The following is a 23,059-nucleotide window of genomic DNA, read 5'->3' as shown; positions in this document are numbered from 1 at the left end:
GGAAAGTGTTGGATGAACAAATGACTAATGGGAAGACAAGTAAATACTCTATAAGCAGATCAGGATAAACTCTGAATGCTCATTGTCACATAACTTCCGCACAAACAAAGCAGGACAAATACTCAATAAAAGCCAGACCTAGTCTAACCATCACATAAACTTTGTGTAAGGAAATTGGGATTAATTCTGAATGAATGGGCCATTTGGACACGCCCCACATCACATATTTCTTTTCTATTCTATTCTATTCTATTCTATTCATTAAGGCAGGGGTTCCCAAACTAAGGCCCGGGGGCCGGATGCGGCCCAATTGCCTTCTCAATCCGGCCTGCAGACAGTTCGGGAATCAGCATGTTTTTACATGAGTAGAATGTGTCCTTTTATTTAAAATGCATCTCTGGGTTATTTGTGGGGCCTGCCTGGTGTTTTTACATGAGTAGAATGTATCCTTTTATTTAAAATGCATCTCTGGGTTATTTGTGGGGCATAGGAATTCATTCATATATTTTTTTTCAAAATATAGTCCTGCCCCCCCACAAGTTCTGAGGGACAGTCGACTGGCCCCCTGCTGAAAAAGTTTGCTGACCCCTGCATTAAGGTAAAAGGTAATGAACCCCTGGACAATTAAGTCCAGTAAAATGCGACTATGGGGTTGCAGCGCTCATCTCATTTTCAGGCCGAGGGAACTGGCGTTTGTCCACAGACAGCTTCCGGGTCATGTGGCCAGCATGAATAAACTGCTTTTGGCACAACTGAACACCATGGCAGAAACCAGAGCGCCCGGAAATGCCGTTTACTTTCCTGCCGCAGCGATACCTATTTTTCTACTTACACTGGCATGCTTTCGAATTGCTAGGTTGGCAGGAACTGGGACAGAGCAACGGGAGCTCACCCTGTCGTGGGGATTCGAACCACCAACCTTCTGATTGGCAAGCCCAAGAGGCTCAGTGGTTTAGACCAAAGCGTCACCCACACCCAGTATTCTGTTAATTATATTATACGGTATCTACCTATGGGGTGTATGGGGTGTTAGGGGAGAGGTAGTACCTCTGGTGGGTGACACGTCATGCTTCTTCTGGGGTAGTTTGTCCTCCTTTGCCCCAACTCAGCACTTAGCTCTCATGTGTGGCTCCTAGAAGTTGTCAGCATGTGACAGCGGCCACACCCCAGGAATGGCTTCAACTGGCCACCTAAACCTGGTGAAGGTAGCTGATGGGTCTGGTGAGTTAGGGACCCTGAATGCAAAGACAGGCTTTGGTGGATTGAGCGGATGAGACCAAGAGTGGGTCCAGTGGTCAAGAAGGCGGTTTTGCATGTGCTGTAGAGGGAAGTGAGGGGCAGATGGAACTTGTCAATCTGGGAAGGCAGCCCATATAGGAGAAGGAGAACTCTGATCCTAAACCTCCAGCTTGTCAATATCTTTCTTAAACTGTGGTGCCCAGAAAAATAAGAACCCCAACACAGTTTACAGTTATATAAAAGAAAACATTGAAATGATTGATAAAAAACCAGGTATTCAAAATATTCAAAAGATGATTAAAATCAACGCTTGCTGAAAACAAAACATAAGTCAGGTCTACATGTCTGGATGCCTGTTGTCTTTGTCCATGGAGGAGACTCTTGAGAGTCCCATGGACTGCAAGAAGATCAAACCTATCCATTCTTAAGGAAATCAGCCCTGAGTGCTGGAGGAGACTCTTGAGAGTCCCATGGACTGCAAGAAGATCAAACCTATCCATTCTTAAGGAAATCAGCCCTGAGTGCTCCCTGGAAGGACAGATCGTGAAGCTGAGGCTCCAATACTTTGGCCACCTCATGAGAAGAGAAGAATCCTTGGAAAAGACCCTGATGTTGGGAAAGATTGAGGGCACTAGGAGAAGGGGACGTCAGAGGACAAGATGGTTGGACAGTGTTCTTGAGGCTACGAACATGAGTTTGACCAAACTGTGGGAGGCAGTGCAAGACAGGAGTGCCTGGCGTGCTGTGGTCCATGGGGTCACGAAGAGTCGGACACGACTAAATGACTAAACAACAACAACAACATGTCTGGATAGGCTTGACTAAACAAAAATGTTTTTAAGCAGATGTTGAAAAGGGTGCCAGGAAGGCACCTGCCTGATGCCAATAGGCAGGGAGTTCCAAAGTGTAGGTGCCCCCAAGCTAACATTTCAGTTTCTTTCAAGTGTGGAAGAAGTATTGCATGGCACTTGTGAAGTTGTCAAGTTGGCATGTATGGGGTAAGTTAATCCCACAGGTAAACATAAATAATACCACATGTAATACAGTAATGTAAATAAATTTATGATAAATGAATTGGTCATCCTTTGGTATCCTGCCCTTCTGGTTAAGGGTATGGCACGCATGGCATCCCCTTTAATTGGGGCTCAGATTTCAGTCAGGGGAGTTCGCAAGATAACATCTGGGCTGCAACAGCCTCCTATGCCCTTTAAAATAGTGACATCTCTGAGAGCAAAAGAACATTGCTGTTTGAACAAGTTTACAGCGGCCTGGCACGCTGTTCTCCTGCGAGAGCAGGATATTTTTTTTAAAAAAACACTTTAAATGCCTAATGCACACAGTCACGTTGTCAGCTGAGGCCTGTCACTACTTTTATTATTATTATTATTATTATTATTATTATTATTATTATTATTATTATTTAATGAAGATGGATCGTGTGATAAGTCTCAAGTCTCGCTTTTGAAAGGTTAGGTGCAGTGCGTTTTTGCGTCATTTCACTTGAAACAAAGGTATGTGGAAAAATCCAGGAAGTTTGGTTGGTTCAGTGGCAGATATAAATCACCTGTGATACGAGTAATAGCCTAATGCTGAGGAAGGGACAGCTCAGCGGTAGAGCATCTGCTTGGCATGCAGAAGGTCCCAGGTTCAATCCCCAGCAGCATCTCCAGGTAGGACTGGGAAGACTCTGTCTGAAACCCCAGAGAGCCACTGCCAGTCAATGTAGACCAGGCGCCAGCAAGGTTATCTGGCCATGGGCATCGTCCGTGGGCCGGACAGGCGCAGTGCGACGCCGGAAATGGTGTCTGCGCAGGTCTGCAGTGCCGAAAATCGCTTCTGCGGCTGCACAAACGCCGGAAATCGCGCCCACGATTTCCGGTGTCTGCGCAGGCACAGGCACCATTTCCGGCACTGCTCAGTGAGTCCCTGCGCTACACTGTGCCGGTTTAGCGCAGCGTGGGGGGGGGCTTGCCAAGTGGGCGGCTCAGTGACCAGGCGGCTCATGGGCCGGATAAGCGGCCTCCGTGGGCCAGATCCAGCCCATGGATTGGAGGTTGCTGGTGCCTGGTGTAGATAATACTGTGCTAGATGGAACAATGGTCTTGCTTGGTACAAGGCAGCTTTCTATTCATACCAGGCTGTTATGAAAAATATGAACCCCAAAATGCGTTGCCTTTTAAGAAGGACAGGCGCTGATCGGAAGCTCCTGAATTTGCGCTAAGTTCAGCTCCGTCGGGAAAATGACAGAGACCTGCAACACTCCCCCCCAAATATGATTTTATAACAAGGCCTTTATTCAGAACCATGACGACTGGAACCTAATTCCGCAAGCACTGTAACCCATCCAGATCTTTGGCATGAGGGGTGGAATCTTCAGTGGTAGAGTATCTCCTTTGCAGGCAAAAGATTGAAGGTTCAATCCCCAGCACCTCCAATAACAAGTGGGACAGGCGCCTGCCTGAAACCCTGGAGAGCTGCTGCCAGTCAGTGTCTACTGTATGGAGCTAGAAAGACCAATGGGTCTGACTGATACTGATAAGGCAGCTTTCTATGTTCCTATTTTAAAGAAACAGCTCTTTGTTCCGGACTCTGAGGATGAGAATCTTGCTTTATAAAAATTATATTTAGGGGAAGGTCCACAGCTGAGTGTTAGTTTGGATGCAGGAATTCCCAATTCTCACCATCTCCAGGTGAGAAGTAATCAGTTCAGATCTCTGGGTGGGGAGGAAGTAGGAAAGCGGGGGGGGGGGAGGACCTTAGTTACCTATGCATTTTTGCATTTTTATTTATTTTTCTTGATTGGGAGGGGGCAGCTGCCCCCTCCCGCTTGACTTTGCCCATGGGAAGAAGGGCAGAGTTGCAGTCATCCAGCCCCACACTGGAGTGTATGTTGTTCCGAAGGGGCCTGTTGCTCCCTTGCAATGCCGACCCCTAAACTTAGTGCCCTTGAACGACTAATGTTCCAAACAAATGATAGAAAATGCAGCCGGCAGTCCTTACTGAATAAAAACTCAATCTTAGGCACCTGTCTGACATTTAACATCAACAAGCAGGCAGCCTGGATGATAAAGGGATGTGTGAGTGCATTTATGGTCGCATTAAACCATCATATCACATTTGCCTGGTAGGGCTGGACGTTGGTCCTATGGTCCTGAGCTAGGCCACTGTGCTAGGCTTTGGGAAGGAGGTGCGAGGGCTCCAACAGGGTCCTAGAACCCTCCCATCTTATCCACTCGGTGCCCAGTGTGGGTGAACCGGTGGAGCTGCCCTAAAACAGCTTCTGTACCAGGGAGGAAGTCCATTTGCACTCAGTAGAGAAGACCCATGGAGTACAAAGGGACTTCCTCCCAGGTAAATGTGTCTAGGGTGACTTTATGAGGGTGCTGAGGAAACAGACCTGTTCCTGGGGCTAAACTGCTGTTTTCCACCCTTAAAAAATAATCTCTTAAGGAAAGTTCCCCCAAAATCAACCCCCGTCTTGCTCTTACAAGCTCTTCTGCTTCAACTTTCTTCAGGGATCACCATCGGATTCTGAAGGCAGAATCAATACATTATTGGGCCACATCCACACCATACATTTAAAGTGCTTATGGGGTCCCGGCCGCGGGATCACATTCATCCAGTGCTTTACCAGCTGCACTGGCTCCCGGTGGAGTACAGGGTCAGGTTTAAAGTGCTGGTTTTGACCTTTAAAGCTTGGGACCCTTGTACCTACGGGACCACCTCTCCTGGTATGCCCCGCGGAGGACCTTAAGGTCCACAAACAACAATATTCTGGAGATCCCGAGCCATAAGGTGGCTAGATTGGCCTCTACTAGGGTCAGGGCCTTTTCAGTATTGGCCCCAACTTGGTGGAACACTATTTCACAGGAGACCAGGGCCCTGTGGGATTTGTCATCTTTCCACCTTGCCTTTGGGCTGGACTTAGTCTGACCCCTGTGTTTTTCCTCCCTCATGGTTTGGATTTATGGACTACTTAAAATGAGGCTGCATTTTAAATTTTAATATTTATTTCAATCTGTATTTTAATGAATTGTTTTTCATGTTTTATTGTAATTTTATTGGTGTTAGCCGCCCTGAGCCCGGTTTTGACTGGGGAGGGCAGGGTATAAATAAAAATTTATTATTATTATTATTACTACTACTACTACTACTACTACTACTACTACTACTATGATACCACTTGAAACAGTCATGGCTTCCTGCCAAGAATTCTGTGAAGTTTGTAGTTTGTCAGGAGACATCCCATTATACCCTGCTGGAGCTACCATTCTCAGAGTGGTTTAACAGTCAATATCTCTTCACAGGAACTCTGGGAATTGTAGCTCTGGGAAGGGAACAAACCAGAGCTTCCAAATTCTTTGAGGGAACTTAATGACTATTTCAAGTGGTATAGTGGTGCTTTAAATGTATGAATGTGGCCTTAGTCAGAAGGCAGTGTGCTTTTAGTAACAGATTGAAAGGAGGCTGGCCTTGGTGGACAGTATTGTTTCCCGAACCATATGCAAAGCAGCACGCCATATATGTATGCTATGTATAATCATTCACTTTTAAAAGCACTGGTTCTTTCCCTCTGTTTCCTTTTACTTGCACTGATATTCAACCTTGTAAAGGACCTTATTAGAAAGAATGCTTATCTCCTCTCTGATCAGCCTATCACTGTTTTGGATTGAGACTGCTGGCTGGTGTTCTGCAAGAGCTGGATTAAACATCCGGTTCTAATATAAGCAGAGTAAAGTTTTAAGCTTGTTCCTGGTAACTGTAGAAGGCTTGGGTGATTACCATGAAGGGACCCTGCACTTCTGAATCTGCCATTGCACTGCTGAAGAGGCAAAGAAAGAGAGAGGGCAACAGTTCCTATTATTCTCTCTGTGTGTGTGTTTGTGTGGGTGTTTTAAATGTATGGTGTATGGTAGCCTTAGTGATTACAAATGCAGTCTGAAGAAGCCACAAGTTTAACAGTGCAGCCCCACTGAGTTTAATGCAAGCTATTTTCAGGCTGTGTTGCCTTGTGCCCATTGGGACTGGTAGGGTGGAAGGCAGGGAGCTTAAAAATGGGTGGTGCCATATAGCTGCTGTCAGGTAGAGCCAGGTAAGTTTTATCCCCATGCTCTTCCCTGCAGAGTTAACGGCAACAGTGAAACTAAGGAGGGGGAGGAAGCTGGCAGCTTGGGCCATCTCCTGGAGTGGTTGTAAGTAGGAAGGCAGGAAGGAGGGAATTGGCTGAGGGCAGACTGAAGTTCATGAGACTGCGCCATATTTGCACTAATGGTGGACCAGTCTCCATTGCTCCTAGGTAAGTGTGTACAGGATTGCAGCCTAAATCTTATATCAACCACAGAGTCAGTCAGTCATAGAAAGTCATAGAATCTAAGAGTTGGGAGGGGCCACGGGGGCCATCTACTTCAACTCCCTGCAATGCAGGAATCTTTTCCTCAAAAGTGGGGCTCAAACGCATGATTCTGAAACTCTGAGGTTAAGAATCTCATGCTCAACTGAGCTATGGGCCTGGTCTGGTAGTCAACTGGCAGGTGTCCCACACAAGGTAGGGAAGCGTCGTTGTTCAGTGGTAGAGCATTTGCCTTGCATGCAGGAAGTCCCAAGTTAAATTCCTACCCATGTACAGTGGTACTTTGGGTTATGTACTCAATTCGTTCCATGGTGCTGTTCGCGCCCTGAAAAGTATGCAACCCGAGCGTCCATTTTGTGCATGCGCGAAAGCGTGATATCGTGGTTCTGCGCATGCGCAGACCGCATGCGGGGCGAAAAGTGGTGAAAAATACTTCTGGGTTTGCGGAGTACGCAACCTGGAAGTACGTAACCCGAAGCATACGTGACCCGAGGTATGACTACTACTGGGAAAAACTCCCTGCCTGAAACCCTGGAGAGCCGCTGCCAATCAGTGTAGACAATACTGAGCTAGGTAGATCAATCGTCTTTCTCACCATGACAGCTTCCTAAGTACACCCTGGACCTAAGCTGATTCATTCCATGGCATCACCATCTTTATTTTATGTAGAGAAAATGATTGGCAGGAATATACTGTACCTGAAGCTGAACACAGAGCTCCTATAATGATGGTAATAATTATGTCATTGGCAATGTGAGTCATACTTTCCCTTTGATTTCCATGGGTCTGCTCTGTGTGTGATTTATTTGTACTGTATATCAACATAATCATATCCAAGTAATGTCTTATTTGTACTGTATCAACACAATCATATCCAGATGTTAGTCACACTTAAGCCCATCTGTTTCTTTTGACTTCCTCTGTACATGACTTATTTGGATATCATTTTAAAAATCATTATTATTATAATACACGTGTCTTGCTTTCTCTTTATAACTACAAACAATTGATGAAATAAAATCAGAATAAGACATCATATAAACAAAAAAGATCATGGAAAATAGTAGCAAGGAGAGGAAACATAAGTAGAATAGTTGACTGGAATATGAGGTGCGAAACCATTCGTCATTTGTGGATGAGGGAACTTTACAGATAAGGGTTATCACCTCTCAGTGCTGCAGAAGCTAGGGAACTGCCCTGGCCAGAATTCTCTTTTCTATGAGACTGTTAAAATATTGGAGCTTTAAGAGATGGGTAAAGCATTGCTATACAGTACTCTCATTATGTTGGGGAGGCAAATGTGTTGCTGCTATGTGTGTGGGATGTTTGCTGTATCCCTCAGACCTGAGAACCAAATACGGCCCTCCATACCTCTTTGTCTGGCCCTCAGGAAATCTCCCCAGACTTTCTTTCTTTCTTTCTTTCTTTCTTTCTTTCTTTCTTTCTTTCTTTCTTTCTTTCTTTCTTTCTTTTCTTACATTTCTATCCAACCTTACTCCCAAATTGGGATTCAAGGTGGCTCACATCATTTAAAAACTTCAGTTATAAAATATAGAGTCATAAAAACAGACTAGTTAAAAACAATAATTGAAAAACATCAGAACACATTTGGAACCAGTAACTAAAATCCTGCTTGTCTGGACCACAGCCCAGTCAGTGATCAGTGTCGCCTGAACGTTAGTTTCCAAAGGTCTGTCTGGACAGGAAGGCCTTAGCCTACCGGTGAAAGGATAACAAAGAGGAAGCCAGTCTAACATTCCCTCCAACATTCTTCAGGTGAAAATAGGGACGTTTTCAGCTGATCCTCCTCAAACCCCCATTCCATACACGCCCAGTATTTCCTATCAGAAGAATGATGGGGGCTGACACCACCACTTCACCAGTGGGACACAGCACACACGCCTTCCACTGTCCTGAGAATAAACCTTAGTCCCAATTTTATTTTATATATTTAGATTTACAAAAAGAAATACACACACTAATTAAAAAAAACCCAACACTGTAGATAAGGGTGAGATTATCACCCCTCTTTTATTGTCCATTCTGGGTCGCCCAACCGCTGCCGCAGTGTCCTTTCTCTTGGCAGATCAAAATGAGCAGGTGACAACAAAGGTTGCAAGGTTCTTAGCTGGGGCAATCAGAATAAGATCCACTATTTCACTATTTAATTGAAAACCCTAAAATGTATTTTATATAATTGACTTTTTATTTCTATTCTTTGTATATCGTATTGTTGTTTTATTGCTATGGCCAATGGCTGATGCAAATAAAGATTAATTCATTCAGGGCGGGATTAGGCACAGATGCACAAAACATTTGGTGCAATTAATAGTTGTGAAACTACAACTAATCCAGAATGCGGCAGGTAGACGGGTGACTGGGAGCGGCCTCCGAGAACATATAGCACTGGTCCAGAAAGACCTACATTGGCTCCCAGTACATTTCTGAGCACAATTCAAAGTGTTGGTGCTCACCTTGAAAGCCCTAAACGGTTTTGGCCCAGTATACCTGAAGGAGCGTCTCCACCCCCCATCGTTCAGCCTGACACTGAGGTCCATCTCCGAGGGCCTTTTGGCGGTTCCCTCACTGCAAGAAGTGGGGTTACAGGGAACCACGCAGAGGGCCTTCTCGGTGGTGGCACCGGCCCTCCCACCAGATGTCAAGGAAATAAACAACTATCTGACTTTTAGAAGACATCTGAAGGCAGCCCTCTTTAGAGACGTTTTTAATGTTTGAAGTTTTATTCTGTTTTTAATATTCTGTTGAAAGCCACCCAGAGTGGCTGGTGAAACCCAGCCAGATGGGCAAGATGGAAATAATAAAATTGTTGTTGTTGTTGTTGTTGTTGTTGTTGTTGTTGTTGTTAAATAAACAGAACTGCCATTGGTGGCTATGGCACTCAGTTTAAGAATGCCTGAGTTTGCTTTTCTCCTCTTCCCTTCTTGTCCCTTCTTGTTTTGTTTTTTATATTACAAGCTTTGGACAAGTCTGGGAACCCTTTTTGACCAAAGAGCAGGCTACAAATGCTCTATATAAATGCCTGGGGACGCATGGCTAGTCTACCATCATTTTGACAAGAAATGCTGCCTACAGTGGAGCCAAGACACAACTCGTTCTCTGACCAGAACAGGAAGAAAACTACACTGATTGCCATTTTGCTACCATACCAGGTAATCCACAAAGTCCTAAACAGCCTGAGCCCAGGGTACCTTCAGGATTAATCTGATCCCTTATGCGCGATCTCAGTTGCTGAGATCCTCTTAATGGAGTACTTCCAGTGGTTCCCCCCATCTCTGAAGTTGGCCAACACTAGGAGCAAGCCTTTAGTGGCAGGCTCTACCTGGGGAACTCCCTGCCAGTAGAGGTTTAGCAAACATCTTCTGAAAACTATACCGCAGGATGAAATTTTCTTTTAACTTACTGGTATTTACTGTTGTTATACTGGGTTTTTAAAATTATGTTTTATTTTGCTTTTTACTGATATTATTATGATTTTGTTGACTTGATATACAGTACTTTTATGAAAAGTTCAGATTACGTATGAACATTCAATCAATAAAATAAATAAACAGAGCACCACTTTGTATAAATGAAAATAAAAGAGCCATGCTGGATGAGACCCAGGTCCCATGAAATATCTGCTTCCCATTTCCCATGATGACCTGCAAGGACCCCCCGGCAGGGCATGAAAGCTTCCCATTAATTGGCAATTGAAGATAGACTGCTCCTGAACCTAGATGCTCTATAACTGTCATGGCTAGCAGCTATGTTGATATCATGAGGGAACCGACAGGCAGCATGCCTACACACACACACACACACACACACACACACACACACACACACTGTATATATATATATTCTCATATAAAAAGAGCTTCCCAACACAGCAGCCAACCAACTGCTGGCTGCTGAGGCCAATAAACAGGGCATGAAAGTAACAGCCACATCTTAATATTGCTGCCCAGCAACTGGCACTCACGAATGCACAGAGATACACTGCCTCTGAACGTGGAAGTTCCATTTCCCCATCATGACAAGTAGTCATGGAGAGAACTCTGATCCTAATCCAAACTTCTTTTCAGATCACTAAAACCTAGGGGCTACCATCGCCACAGCCCACACCTTAGAGGTGTTCCAACAGCATCCAACATGTGTACAATCTGTGTACGCGAAAAGCTGAGCTGTACAAATCAAGGGGACACACACACACTGTTCCACATAAACACTTGCAAATGTCTAGAGACAAGTTTGTAGTTGAGCTCAGTGTGATGTGTGAACAAGCCTCTTGTGGCAGCATGTTCCACAGGATAATTGGGAGCGGGACTCCTTTCTTACAGCTGTTCTGAGGCTCCTGATTTTAGTAATGATTAAGAGAGAGAAAGAGAAAACTTATTTTGCTACCCACTTTCTCCATACCTGCCTTTGGTGCGTGCGTGGTAAGAGGGGGCCCCTCTCCACTTACCTCCAGGTGGCAGAAGAGGGCAAGCTGGATGACCCCAAGCAGGAATGCAGCGAGCGAACTGTCAGATCCCGTCGCCACCAAACAAAGCTTACACAGGTAGATGTGCCACTGTACAAAGGTTGCCTTCTTGTAGATATTGATGCAGCCAATCATGCCCCCCTCTGTCCCCGCCTCCCTCCCTCCCTTGTCATTGGAACTGGGACTCTGCTTTGCCTGCCCATTTCTGTGTCGTGGACGCCCAGTTGAGCAACACCTCTTTGGCACATCCTACCCACAGGTTTTGTTTACAAGCCGGGGCCTTGGCAAGGCGATTTCCCTAGCGGAGCATGTCAAGCAAGAATTTCCTTGATGCATGCACAATTGAGGGTCAAGGAGATGGTGTTTTCTTTTCCTGTTTCTAAGTATGGCAGGTGAGCAGTCACCTGTGCCAAACCGGGAGAGAGGGAGGGAGGGAGGGCCCCAGTGACAAAGTCAGCGTCTTTCCCTGAGTAAGGAGGCCCATAGCTCATATCCTGCCAGAATATTTGGATTCAAATACCAGGAATCACCAGGTAGGGTGGGAAGGAGCCCTGTCTGTAATAATAATAATAATAATTCCGCTGTGGCAGAAAACTCATCTTGAATTGGACCGGACACGGGTTAGAGTTTGACATTGAGCCTACCAAGTGGCGATAGCAATGGCAAAGAGGACTTTCTTCACCGCCTCTATTGCAGCTGCAGAAAATAGCAGCAGGGGACTCTTTCAGGTGGTTCACAATTTAATGGAACCACCTTTGCCATCGGGGCCTGGTAAAGACCCCAAGATCTCTTGCAACGATTTTGCAAAGTTTTTTGCAGATACTGTAAAGTCGCTCAGATTTGGAAAGAGGTAGACTCTATTGTGGTAGCAGGGCCAGGGCAGGAGAGTGCTGGAGTCCTGTCTAGTCGAATTGCATGGAATCAATTCCAATCTGTTACCTCCAAGGATGTGGACAGGCTTCTTGGATGAGTGAAACCAACCACCTGTCTCCTTGATCCTTGCCCATCCTGGCTAATAAAAGTGAGCTGGGAAGGACTGGGTGATGGGCTCCACGGGGTGGTGAATGCTTCCCTCTGTGAGGGAGCCTTCCCAGAACTGCTGAAAGAGGCGGTCATTAAACCGCTTCTTAAAAAAACATCTTTAGACCGGGCCAACATGGCCAACTATCGCCCAGTCTAAAATTTTCCATTCTTGGGCAAGGTGATTGCGCAGGTGGTTGCTGAACAACTCCAAGCACATCTGGAGGATGCGGACCATTTGGATCCCTTCCAATCAGGATTCAGGTCTCATCATGGGACTGAAACTGCCTTGGTCACGCTGGTCGATGATCTCCAGCGAGCTAGGGACAAAGGTGAGAGCTGTTTCCTAGTTCCTTTGATACCATCGACCATAACATCCTTCTGGACCGTCTAGAGGAGCTGGGAGTTGGCACTGTTATTCAGTGGTTCCGCTCCATCCTCCTGGGCTGTGTCCAGAAAGTGGTGGTGGGGATGAGTGTTCAGACTCCTGGGCTCTCACTTGTGGGGTGCCTCAGGGTTCCGTCCTCTCCCCCATGCTTTTTAACATCTACATGAAGCCACTGGGAGAGATCATCAGGGGGTTTGGGCTGGATTTTCATTAATATGCGGATGATACCCAGCTCTACCTCTCTTTTAAAATGGAACCAGTGAGGGCAGTGAAGGTCCTGTGTGAGTATCTGGAGGAGGTTGGAGGATGGATGGTGGCTAACAGATTGAAGTCGAATCCTGACAAGACAGAAGGACTGTTTGGGGGGACAGGGGGTAGGCGGGGGTGGGGAACTCCCTGGTCCTGAATGGGGTAACTGTGCCCCTGAAGGACCAGGTGCGCAGCCTGGGAGTCATTTTGGACTCACAGTTGTCCATGGAGGCGCAGGTCAATTCTGTGTCCAGGGCAGCTGTCTACCAGCTCCATCTGGTACGCAGACTGAGACCCTACCTGCCCATGGACTGTCTCGCCAGAGTGGTGCATGCTCTGGTTATCTCCCGCTTGGACTACTGCAATGCGTTCTACGTGGGGCTACCTTTGAAGGTGACCCGGAAACTACAACTAATCCAGAATGCGGTAGCTAGACTGGGGACAGGGAGCGGCTGCCAAGACCATATAACACGGGTCCTGAAAGACCTACATTGGCTCCCAATACGTTTCCGAGCACAATTCAAAGTGTTGGTGCTGACCTTTAAAGCCCTAAATGACCTCGGCCCAGTATACCTGAAGGAGCGTCTCCACCCCCATTGTTCTGCCTGGACACTGAGATCCAGCACCGAGGGCCTTCTGGAGGTTCCCTCACCGAGAGAAACAAAGTTACAGGGAACCAGGCAGAGGGCCTTCTCAGTAGTGGTGCCTGCCCTGTGGAACTTCCTCCCATCAGATGTCAAATAAATTAATAACTATCTGACGTTTATTAGACTTCTGAAGGCAGCCCTGTTTAGGGAATTTTTTAATGACTGATGTTTTAATGTCTTTTTAATCTTTTGATGGAAGCCGCCCAGTGTGGCTGGGGAAAACCACCCAGATGGGCGCGGTATATATAATATATAATTATAATAATAATTACAATCATAATCATAATAATTTAACCCAGGGGAGCTGCTGCCAGTCAGTGTCAGGAAGACCGACTTCCAGTTGACAGGAAGACCGACTTCCAGTTGACAGGAAGACAGACTTCCAGTTGAATCTCAGGCTGCACTCACATGGCAATTTATTCCATTTCCCCAATTTTTCTGGAACTCTTAATTTCCACATTGAATGAATGAATGAAACTTTATTTCCGCCAGCCATCGGCCATAGCAACAAAAGAACATTGCGATATACACGGAATAAAATAAAAAGTTGATTATATAAAACACAGTTTAGAGTCCTGAATGAGCAGTCAAATCGTGGAACTTATTCTGATTGCCCCAGCTAGAAACTTTGCAACCTTTGCAGTCATCTGCTCCTCTTGATCTGCCAGGAGAAAAGACACTGTGGCAGGGGTTGGGCAACCCGGAATGGACAATAAAAGAGGGGTGATAATCTCGTTCCTCAGATCTTTGTAAAGAGTGCACGTGAGGAAGGGATGTGCCACTGATTTGGGGCTGCCATCTCCACAGGGACATGAGCGTTTTTCATATGGAATCTGTTGGAATCATCCCTCAAGTACTGTATAGCCAAGGGCAGTACATTCAGTTTTGCAAGGGTATCTATATTTTGAAATTGCTAGATAGGGTGCCAGAGAATCAAAGTGGGAGGATGGGAAATGGTCATACCATGGGCAAAATTTCCTTATTGTGGCCAAGTTGTTCTGACGCTCGATATCATTTACGCCTTGGCAAATAAAATTAAACTGTTTGCTTTACTATAACCCACGGTGAGTAGCTGTTGTGGGGATAAACCATAAGAGAGAAGTTTTTGATTGACAGTTTTAGACCAGGCACTCTTGTGACAGTCTTGTTGCACTAGGGATATTATGTAGACTAGAGGGATTTGCATTTAGGCGAAGCTAGAAGTTCTAGAAGTTGAATGTCCTGTGCCAGATCTGTATTTCTACCGAGGAGAGATTGGCCTCTAGGCACGATGATGTGTTTGGCACACAAGGTGGGACAGACATTTTTTTGCCTTAAGAACTTTGATTGGACAGCTTCCATGGATCCATGGTAAGTGCCAGTCCAAATCTGAGCCCCATACAATACCTGTGCTAGGGGTTTAGCTTGGAACACTTCCAGAACTGAGAGTATATGTTTGCAACCTTTTGTGTGGAAAAAGTATATCAGAATTTTGGTGCTTTGGGGCGCTTTTTCTTTTGCACATTTATGGTGTGTTCTCCATGACTCCGTGGACTGGAAAATAAGGCCAAAATGTTTGAAAACTTTGACCTGTTCGATCGGCTGGTTGTCGATATGCCATCTATGAGCTCTATAGTTTCTTGAGAAGACCATGACTTTGGTTTTCTTGTAATTCATGCCCAGCTGTTCTCTTTGACAATACCCTGAAAATGATCTGATCAGTCTTTTTAGGCCTACTTTTGTTTGAGATAGGAAAACCGCGTCATCTGCATATAGTAGAATTGAGATGGGTTTTATGGCCAGTTTAGGGGCATGATACTCTGGAGATCTTAGGCACTGGACAATGTCAATTACTGTATATGTAAGTTGAACAGTGCCGGGGCTAGGATACAGCCTTGCTTAATTCCCTTTGTAGCTGTTACAGATCCTGTAAGTTGACAATTTGTGGAGCAGCACAACTTTCAGCACAGTATCTTTGTATAAGCATTTAATCAGGTACAGTAATCTTTTGCCTATAGTTGAGGTCAGCTTCACCTATAGTCTTACTTGCGAGATAGTCAAATGCGGCTTTCAAGTCAATGAAAGCTACGTATAGCACACCACATGGTTTCTTAGCATACTTATCTATGAGATGAGCTTGTTGTTGTTGTTGTTGTTTAGTCGTTTAGTCGTGTCCGACTCTTCATGACCCCATGGACCAGAGCACGCCAGGCACTCCTGTCTTCCACTGCCCCCCGCAGTTTGGTCAAACTCATGTTCGTAGTTTCGAGAACACTGTCCAACCATCTTGTCCTCTGTCGTTCCCTTCTCCTTGTGCCCTCAATCTTTCCCAACATCAGGGTCTTTTCCAGGGAGTCTTCTGTTCTCTTCTCATGAGGTGGCCAAGGTATTGAAGCCTCAGCTTCACGATCTGTCCTTCCAGTGAGCACTCAGGGCTGATTTCCTTCAGAATAGATAGGTTTGATCTTCTTGCAGTCCATGGGACTCTCAAGAGTCTCTCCTCCAGCACCATAAATCAAAAGCATCAATTCTTTGGCGACCAGCCCTCTTTATGGTCCAGCTCTCACTTCCATACATCACTACTGGGAAAACCATAGCTTTAACTACTGGTATACAGACCTTTGTCGGCAAGGTGATGTCTCTGCTTTTTAAGATGCTGTCTAGGTTTGTCATTGCTTTTCTCCCAAGAAGCAGGCATCTTTTAATTTTGTGACTGCTGTCGCCATCTGCAGTGATCATGGAACCCAAGAAAGTAAAATCTCTCACTGCCTCCATTTCTTCCCCTTCTGTTTGCCAGGAGGTGATGGGACCAGTGGCCAGGATCTTAGTTTTTTTGATGTTGAGAGTCAGACCATATTTTGCGCTCTCCTCTTTCACCCTCATTAAGAGGAAAATTGGGAAAGGAGAAAGGAAAGGAAAATTGGGAAAGGAAAGTTGGGAAAAGACATGGCTGTATATTGTCTCCCTGCTTATTTAACTTATATGCAGAATTCATCATGCAAAAGGCTGGACTGCATGAAGCCCAAGCTGGAATTAAGATTGCCGGAAGAAATATCAACAACCTTAGATATGCAGATGACACAACTTTGATGGCAGAAAGTGAGGAGGAATTAAAGAACCTGTTAATGAGATGAGCTAGGACAAAGCAATGGCCTAGAGTAGATCTGCCTTGCCTAAATCCTGCTTGCCAGAATAGCCTCAGTATCTATCCAGTTGGATAGATTGTATATGAGCTTTCCATGATGTAAAAGTCACTTCTGGAAGCATTTTTCAACCAGGCCTTTGGCTAACTAACATTCTATATCCTTTTAAATAGTTTTTTTTGGGGGGGGTATTGTTTTGTTTCTGTTATTGTTTTTATGATGTATTCTGTGTTTTTATATTTTTATTTTTGTGCTGTGAACCACCCTGAGATCTTTATACAAATTTAATAAATAATAAGGTAAAATGTTAGCAGAATACAGTGCATGATTAACACTCCTTTCTGTGTCATTTGATTCCTGGGGGTGGGGTGGGGATGTGAAATCCAGTTGCAGCTGCCTCAACCCAGAAAATTGCAGGAATAAAATAATGAAGTTTTGAGTGGCATAACAGCATGTAATTATTTTATCCCGGTTCAGTGGGAAAATCCTGGGGGAACGGAAGCACCTCAGTGCAGAAAATGTGTGATGACTTGCAGCATTCCCCAGTGATGTTCATTGATGTGTCACAAAGGTGTGGATGACATTTAGCATAACATGCCAGCATATCAGTCGAAAAGTCATGGTTCTGTAAGACAAAATGTGCTACAGCGTGAAAGGAATGTTAGAAAATAGGACAGCAGCACCAGCATTATATTCAGGGAAACTAGCTCAATATTCCCCAGATATGGATGTATCCTCACTTCAGCATCCTCCACCACACTTGAAATCAACAGGCGAGGTAAGAGGGCTCAGGGGGCATTTGGAGGAGGGGCTGGCCACCCTCCTCATATGCCACTTGATCACCACTAGCCTGTTTGAGCCAACTCATCCCTCTATGGCCACTTCTGTATCAGACATTTAAAGCACTCTTACTCTGCTCTGGCAGTCATGGCTAGGCATGGATGAGAAATTTGATCCAGTGCTCACTTAAAGCCAAATCTATCACATTCATACTTTTTGAAACAATTCGTGAACCAAACCAAACCACAGCAATCCTTCAAACTTCATAGTTACCTGAGCTTTGCAGTGAAATTCTCCAATGTGTTCACAGAAATGCATACATTAGTAATAATAATAATAATAATAATAATAATAATAATAATAATAATAATTTATTCTTTATACCCCACTAATCTAGCTGTGCCCCCACCCCAGCCACTCTGGGCAGCTCTCAACAGAATATTAAAAACACGATAGAACCTCAGTCATTAAAAACTTCCCTAAACCAGTGCTTTCCCCCAGGAGGTACTCAAAGGTACGCAGTACCAGCACTTCTTTTTGTTGTTGATAAAAGTGGGGCACTTACAGTAACAACTTCATGGTGTTGTTTTAGTGCTATTTTACTAGGAAAAAAGCACAGAAAATAACATACAAAAATGTACTGTTAGTGAACATTGTGTCGCAAAAAGTGTGTATATTCATCAAATCTGCATATAAAAATGTGTTTATTGCAAGAAAATCACACTAAAATGCTGTTGAATTCAGAGAACTGAAGATTTGAAAAATGAAAAACAGAGAATTGAAATTGGCAGATACTTCCATGCCGAGTTATGATTTCTTCCAAAGAATTCTGGGAGCTGTGATTTGTTATGTGTGCTGAGCGTTGTTAAGAGACTTCTTCTATTCCCCTCCCATAGCTACAATTCTCAGAGTTCCTAAATAAAAGGGATTGTTTACTAAGCCACTTCAGACTCTCCTTGTTCATTGAATGGGTTTTTTTTATTTTGTGTTTGTGTTTAGAACTTGTTTGGGTATACTCTGGTCCTTGTTGATTGGATCCTCTTGGCCAAGTTGAGCATCTAAGCTCCAGAGGCATGACTCCGTTACTTCTGTTCCAATCTTCTTCGCATTACATACACAGAATGAAAAGGAGCACCCCAGGGTGGCTTGGGCAACATGCTGACTTTCCTTGCGCCTTCACTACAATTCCCAAACAAGTGTGTGAAAATGTGCCTGCACAAAAATAGAGAGATGAATGAGGGGGAGAAGGTTTGTGGGTGTTGTGATGGAATAGGCCATTTTCTATTAGGTTTTTGTTTGTAAAACAAATGGTTCCTTTTTGCTTAAAATATTCTCGGGTATATGACGGTCAAAAATTCACAGGAAGATTAAAGTTTAAGAGGATACCTAGCTCAGGAAGTTTTGCACAGGAGGGTCAAAAGTCCATCTTAGCAACCTGACAATCAAGGAGAAACAGAAATTTAACCAGAAGTCTACGTTTGTCCTGTTTGGCTAAAAGGTTAGAGGGGATGAAAATATTTTGTATGTGAAGGTAAAAGGTAGAATACAGGATAGTTAGTCTTGGGAAACCCAGCCAGATGGGAGGGGTATAAATAATAAATTATTATTATTATTATGCAAGTCATGAAGTCAGAGAGGTGAAAACTTGCATAGCTGGAATTGAAGAGCTTCAATAAATAAAAAAATAGTTCAAACCGTATGAGAGCTGGAACACTGGAAACAGTATAGAACTGATGTAACTGAATGAATTTATCTCTTTGCTTTTTAAAAATATATATATATTTGCTCTTCTGGGTAAAATTATATTATTTCTAATATTTGTTGTTGTTGTTTAGTCGTTTAGTCGTGTCCGACTCTGCGTGACCCCATGGACCATAGCACGCCAGGCACTCCTGTCTTGCACTGCCTCCCGCAGTTTGGTCAAACTCATGTTCGTAGCTTCGAGAACACTGTCCAACCATCTCGTCCTCTGTCGTCCCCTTCTCCTAGTGCCCTCAATCTTTCCCAACATCAGGGTCTGTTCCAATGATTCTTCTCTTCTCATGAGGTGGCCAAAGTATTGGAGCCTCAGCTTCACGATCTGTCCTTCCAGTGAGCACTCAGGGCTGATTTCCTTAAGAATGGATAGGTTTGATCTTCTTGCAGTCCATGGGACTCTCAAGAGTCTCCTCCAGCACCATAATTCAAAAGCATCAATTCTTCGGCGATCAGCCTTCTTTATGGTCCAGCTCTCACTTCCATACATCACTACTGGGAAAACCATAGCTTTAACTATACGGACCTTTGTAGGCAAGGTGGTGTCTCTGCTTTTTAAGATGCTGTCTAGGTTTGTCATTGCTTTTCTCCCAAGAAGCAGGCGTCTTTTAATTTCGTGACTGCTGTCACCATCTGCAGTGATCAAAGAGCCCAAGAAAATAAAATCTCTCACTGCCTCCATTTCTTCCCCTTCTATTTCTAATATACATTTCTCAAAAATTGCTAAACATTGTCTCACTAGATTATTAAGAAAAACACAACTTGTTTTAGAGAAATTTTGTCTGGGGCTTTGTTATTCACCCCATTCCTAAGTACCATCTCACTCTACCCAGTATTGGAAGTAGGTTGGGTCAGTTAAGGTCCAGAAATCGGCAGGCTATCACTGCTATATACAAAGATTGTATAATGCAAGTGATTATAGAATTGCCCATCTGTTATATAGACTAACACAGTAGAAAAAGCCAGCCCCCACAAAGAATGTTTTCTTAAATAGGGAAATCTAGTGCCCATTCATCCATGCCAGCATGTATTTTATGGCCATGATCTGTCCTCTGGAAAAACCTAGTTCTATTGAGGGTTCAAGCCTTTACACTACAGGAATCAGATGAAAGGGAAAATGTAAGCAGTTAGCACAGGTGAAACCAACATGTACCCAATCTCTGAAGGAGGAAAAGGCTTACACTCAAGACCAGGCATCCCCAAACTGCGGCCCTCCAGATGTTTTGGCCTACAACTCCCATGATCCCTAGCTAACAGGACCAGTGGTCAGGAATGATGGGAATTGTAGTCCAAAACATCTGGAGGGCCGAAGTCTGGGGATGCCTGCTCAAGACCATGTTTTAAATTGGTGAGTTACTAGCAGGAATGCCAATTCTTGGTCAGACTTGGAGGTCAGACCAAGGACACCAGGGGTTCTGTTAAAGTGCAAAGTAGCAGAGCTTCAATTATATGATGGTCTCAGGGAAAGGACATCTCTTAGGTAGTTCAAGGTGTCCTCATTTATCACTCATTAGCTGATAGAGGCAGAGTTCCTGCCTTTACAGTCACCGAGGCAACATTAATTAACCATGAAGCACAGGGGTGTGAGCAAACTATTGCTTGGCACATTTCCTTTTTAGTTAGGGACTGTAGCAACCCTTCTTAGTCTGGTGGACGAAGAAAATAAAATATTTTTAAATATATTTTATCTTAAAACAGAAAAGGTGCTTGGGGTTTGTTTTTAAGCAAAAGGCACCCATGTTCTTCAAGGGTATATCAGCAAGCTGGCTTTATCATCCACCAGCCCCAAGTACGGTATGTACTTTCATGTCAATTCAACTGATGTCCTGCAAGCTTTGATGTTTTCCACTGTCAAGTGGCTACCCTGTGTTATATAACAACAACAATAACAATTATGTTGTTGTGTATTGAGTCAAAGGATTTTATATCTGTATTATTATTGTCTGTATTTGCATTAGGATAAAGTAACTGCCTTTTGGTTCCAGAGGGTACAGCTACCATTGGTTCATTTAAGCTGCTGTATTTGGATCCTCTGTCTTATTGGTTCCCTCCAAAAGGCAGCACTGTGATTGCCTGATATTGTTCCCTCCAAAATGTATCCCTTTCTAGCTAGTTCCCTGTCCCTATAAATGTAGCCTTCCTGCCCTCACAGTCAGTCTTGTTCACTTTAATAAAGAGCTGTTACTAGAGAACTGTCTCCACCATGTTATGTCAAGAGAGCTGAAATCACAAACCCCACGTCACAACATATGTAACAATAACAACAACAACAACAACAACAATAATTATGTAGTTGAAACAAAATTCCTTCCAGTAGCACCCTAAAGGTAAAGGTAAAGGGACCCCTGACCATTAGGTCCAGTCGTGACCAGCTCTGGGGTTGCGCGCTCATCTCGCATTATTGGCCGAGGGAGCCGGCGTATAGCTTCCAGGTCATGTGGCCAGCATGACAATGCCGCTTCTGGCAAACCATAGCAGCACATGGAAATGCCATTTACCTTCCTGCTGTAGGGAACCGCTGACCTTCTGATCAACAAGCCCTGGGCTCTGTGGTTTAACCCACAGCGCTACCTAGCTAAGTTTGTCATTGGTATGAGCTTTTGTGTGCATGCACACTTCTTCAGATACACTGAAACAGAAGTCACCAGACCCTTATATAACATTTATATGCTACTTGATTGTGACAAAAACTCTAAGCAGTTTACATGAAATATTTAAATTATATTATTATTAATTATTATTATTATTATTATTATTATTATTATTATTATTACTACTACTACTACTACTACTACTACATCTATTAAATTCAACAAGGTCAATTCTAAGTACAATTTAGCTGGAGACAACCCTAATAATTGTTATAATAGGACTAGGTCCATTATATTAAACAAGTCTGTGGTTCACTCTGAGTAGAATTTAGCTGGAGGCAAGTTGGAGGGCTGTATCCAGTGTTAGTCCTACTTAGAGTAAACCCACTGGAATTGATGTGACTAACTTGAATGCAGGGCTTTTTTTGTGACACTACTCACTGCCACCTCTTTCTATGCTGCCCATGGCAGTCATTTTGTGCTGGCACCCACAGCCCCTTTATCAGTAGATGCGTACCAGCGCTTCATTTTGTTTTTACTAAAAGAACAAAAACTGCTGCAATGGGTCAAATTTCAATGGGTCTGCTTTCAGCAAAAATTAGTTTGTGTGTATGTGTGTGTTCCATTTACCTGTAACCTGATAAAATATGGCAGCTCTCAGAAGACTCATCCCATGGCCTAGGTCCAAGACTCATCATCTGAGCCACAAGACAACCCTTTTCAAAAGACCAAGATTTGTAGGTACAGTGAGGTAGCATGATAATAAATTCTTGGTTGGGAGTGGCTGGAGTGTGGCTGGAAAACAATGCCTCTAAGCAGGCACAAAAGCCTTTTCTGTAAGGCGAGCTTAGCTGGAGACGGTAGCAATGACACGTAGCCCCAGCCAATGGCATTCTGGGATGCCTCTTTTTCAACCTGGCCACCTGGCAATTCAAATCGCTCCACTGGATTTACATAAAGACGCTGAAAGATGTATGATAAGAGGGTAGGGAGCAGAAACCAATGCACTCCCCCTCCCTGATACTTCCTATTCATTCTGCACATTTTTTTTACCAGTTTCCTCTTCCTGCTTTGCCTACAGACGTTGTCTGTGTTATGCATTTGTTTTTAAGAGTGCATGTAACACTGCTTGTAGAGGGTGATTAACACATGTCCTGTGATTGTGAACTGACAATTTAATAACGGCTTTATACTGAATAAGACCATCTAGCACAGTGTTGTCTTCACTGACCGGCAGCAGCTCTCCAGAATTTCAGGCAGGGAGTCTCTTTCACCTCTATCAGGAGATGCTGGGGATTCACAGGACCTTCTGCAGGCAAGATGCACGCTACACCCCGTGGAGAAGCACCATTATCACCTCATGGAGCACCCTCAGAATACAGATGGACAAATATGTCTTGTTTGCCATGATTCTGCATATCACACACACTGCCTT

At 44.2% G+C, this 23,059-nt stretch overlaps 1 protein-coding gene across 2 annotated transcripts in view; it reads right to left on the bottom strand.

The window, feature by feature from the left end:
• Nucleotides 1-11,219, bottom strand: part of ENTPD8 (ectonucleoside triphosphate diphosphohydrolase 8) — a 28,328-nt gene extending 17,109 nt beyond the window's left edge. Inside the window, exon 1 of one of the 2 annotated variants that reach the window (XM_035113732.3) lies at nt 11,055-11,219. In XM_035113732.3, coding sequence (XP_034969623.2) covers nt 11,055-11,207 — 153 coding nt within the window. In that variant the 5' untranslated portion in view covers nt 11,208-11,219. The remainder of the gene's footprint in view (nt 1-11,054) is intronic. The other variant, XM_035113733.3, reaches the window with a different exon arrangement.
• Nucleotides 11,220-23,059: the final 11,840 nt, after the last annotated feature.

Source organism: Zootoca vivipara, chromosome Z2 (genome assembly GCF_965207765.1).
Source record: "Zootoca vivipara chromosome Z2, rZooViv2.hap1.1, whole genome shotgun sequence".
Classification (NCBI taxonomy): Eukaryota; Metazoa; Chordata; class Lepidosauria; order Squamata; family Lacertidae; genus Zootoca; species Zootoca vivipara.
This window is presented reverse-complemented; position numbering and strand designations above follow the sequence as displayed.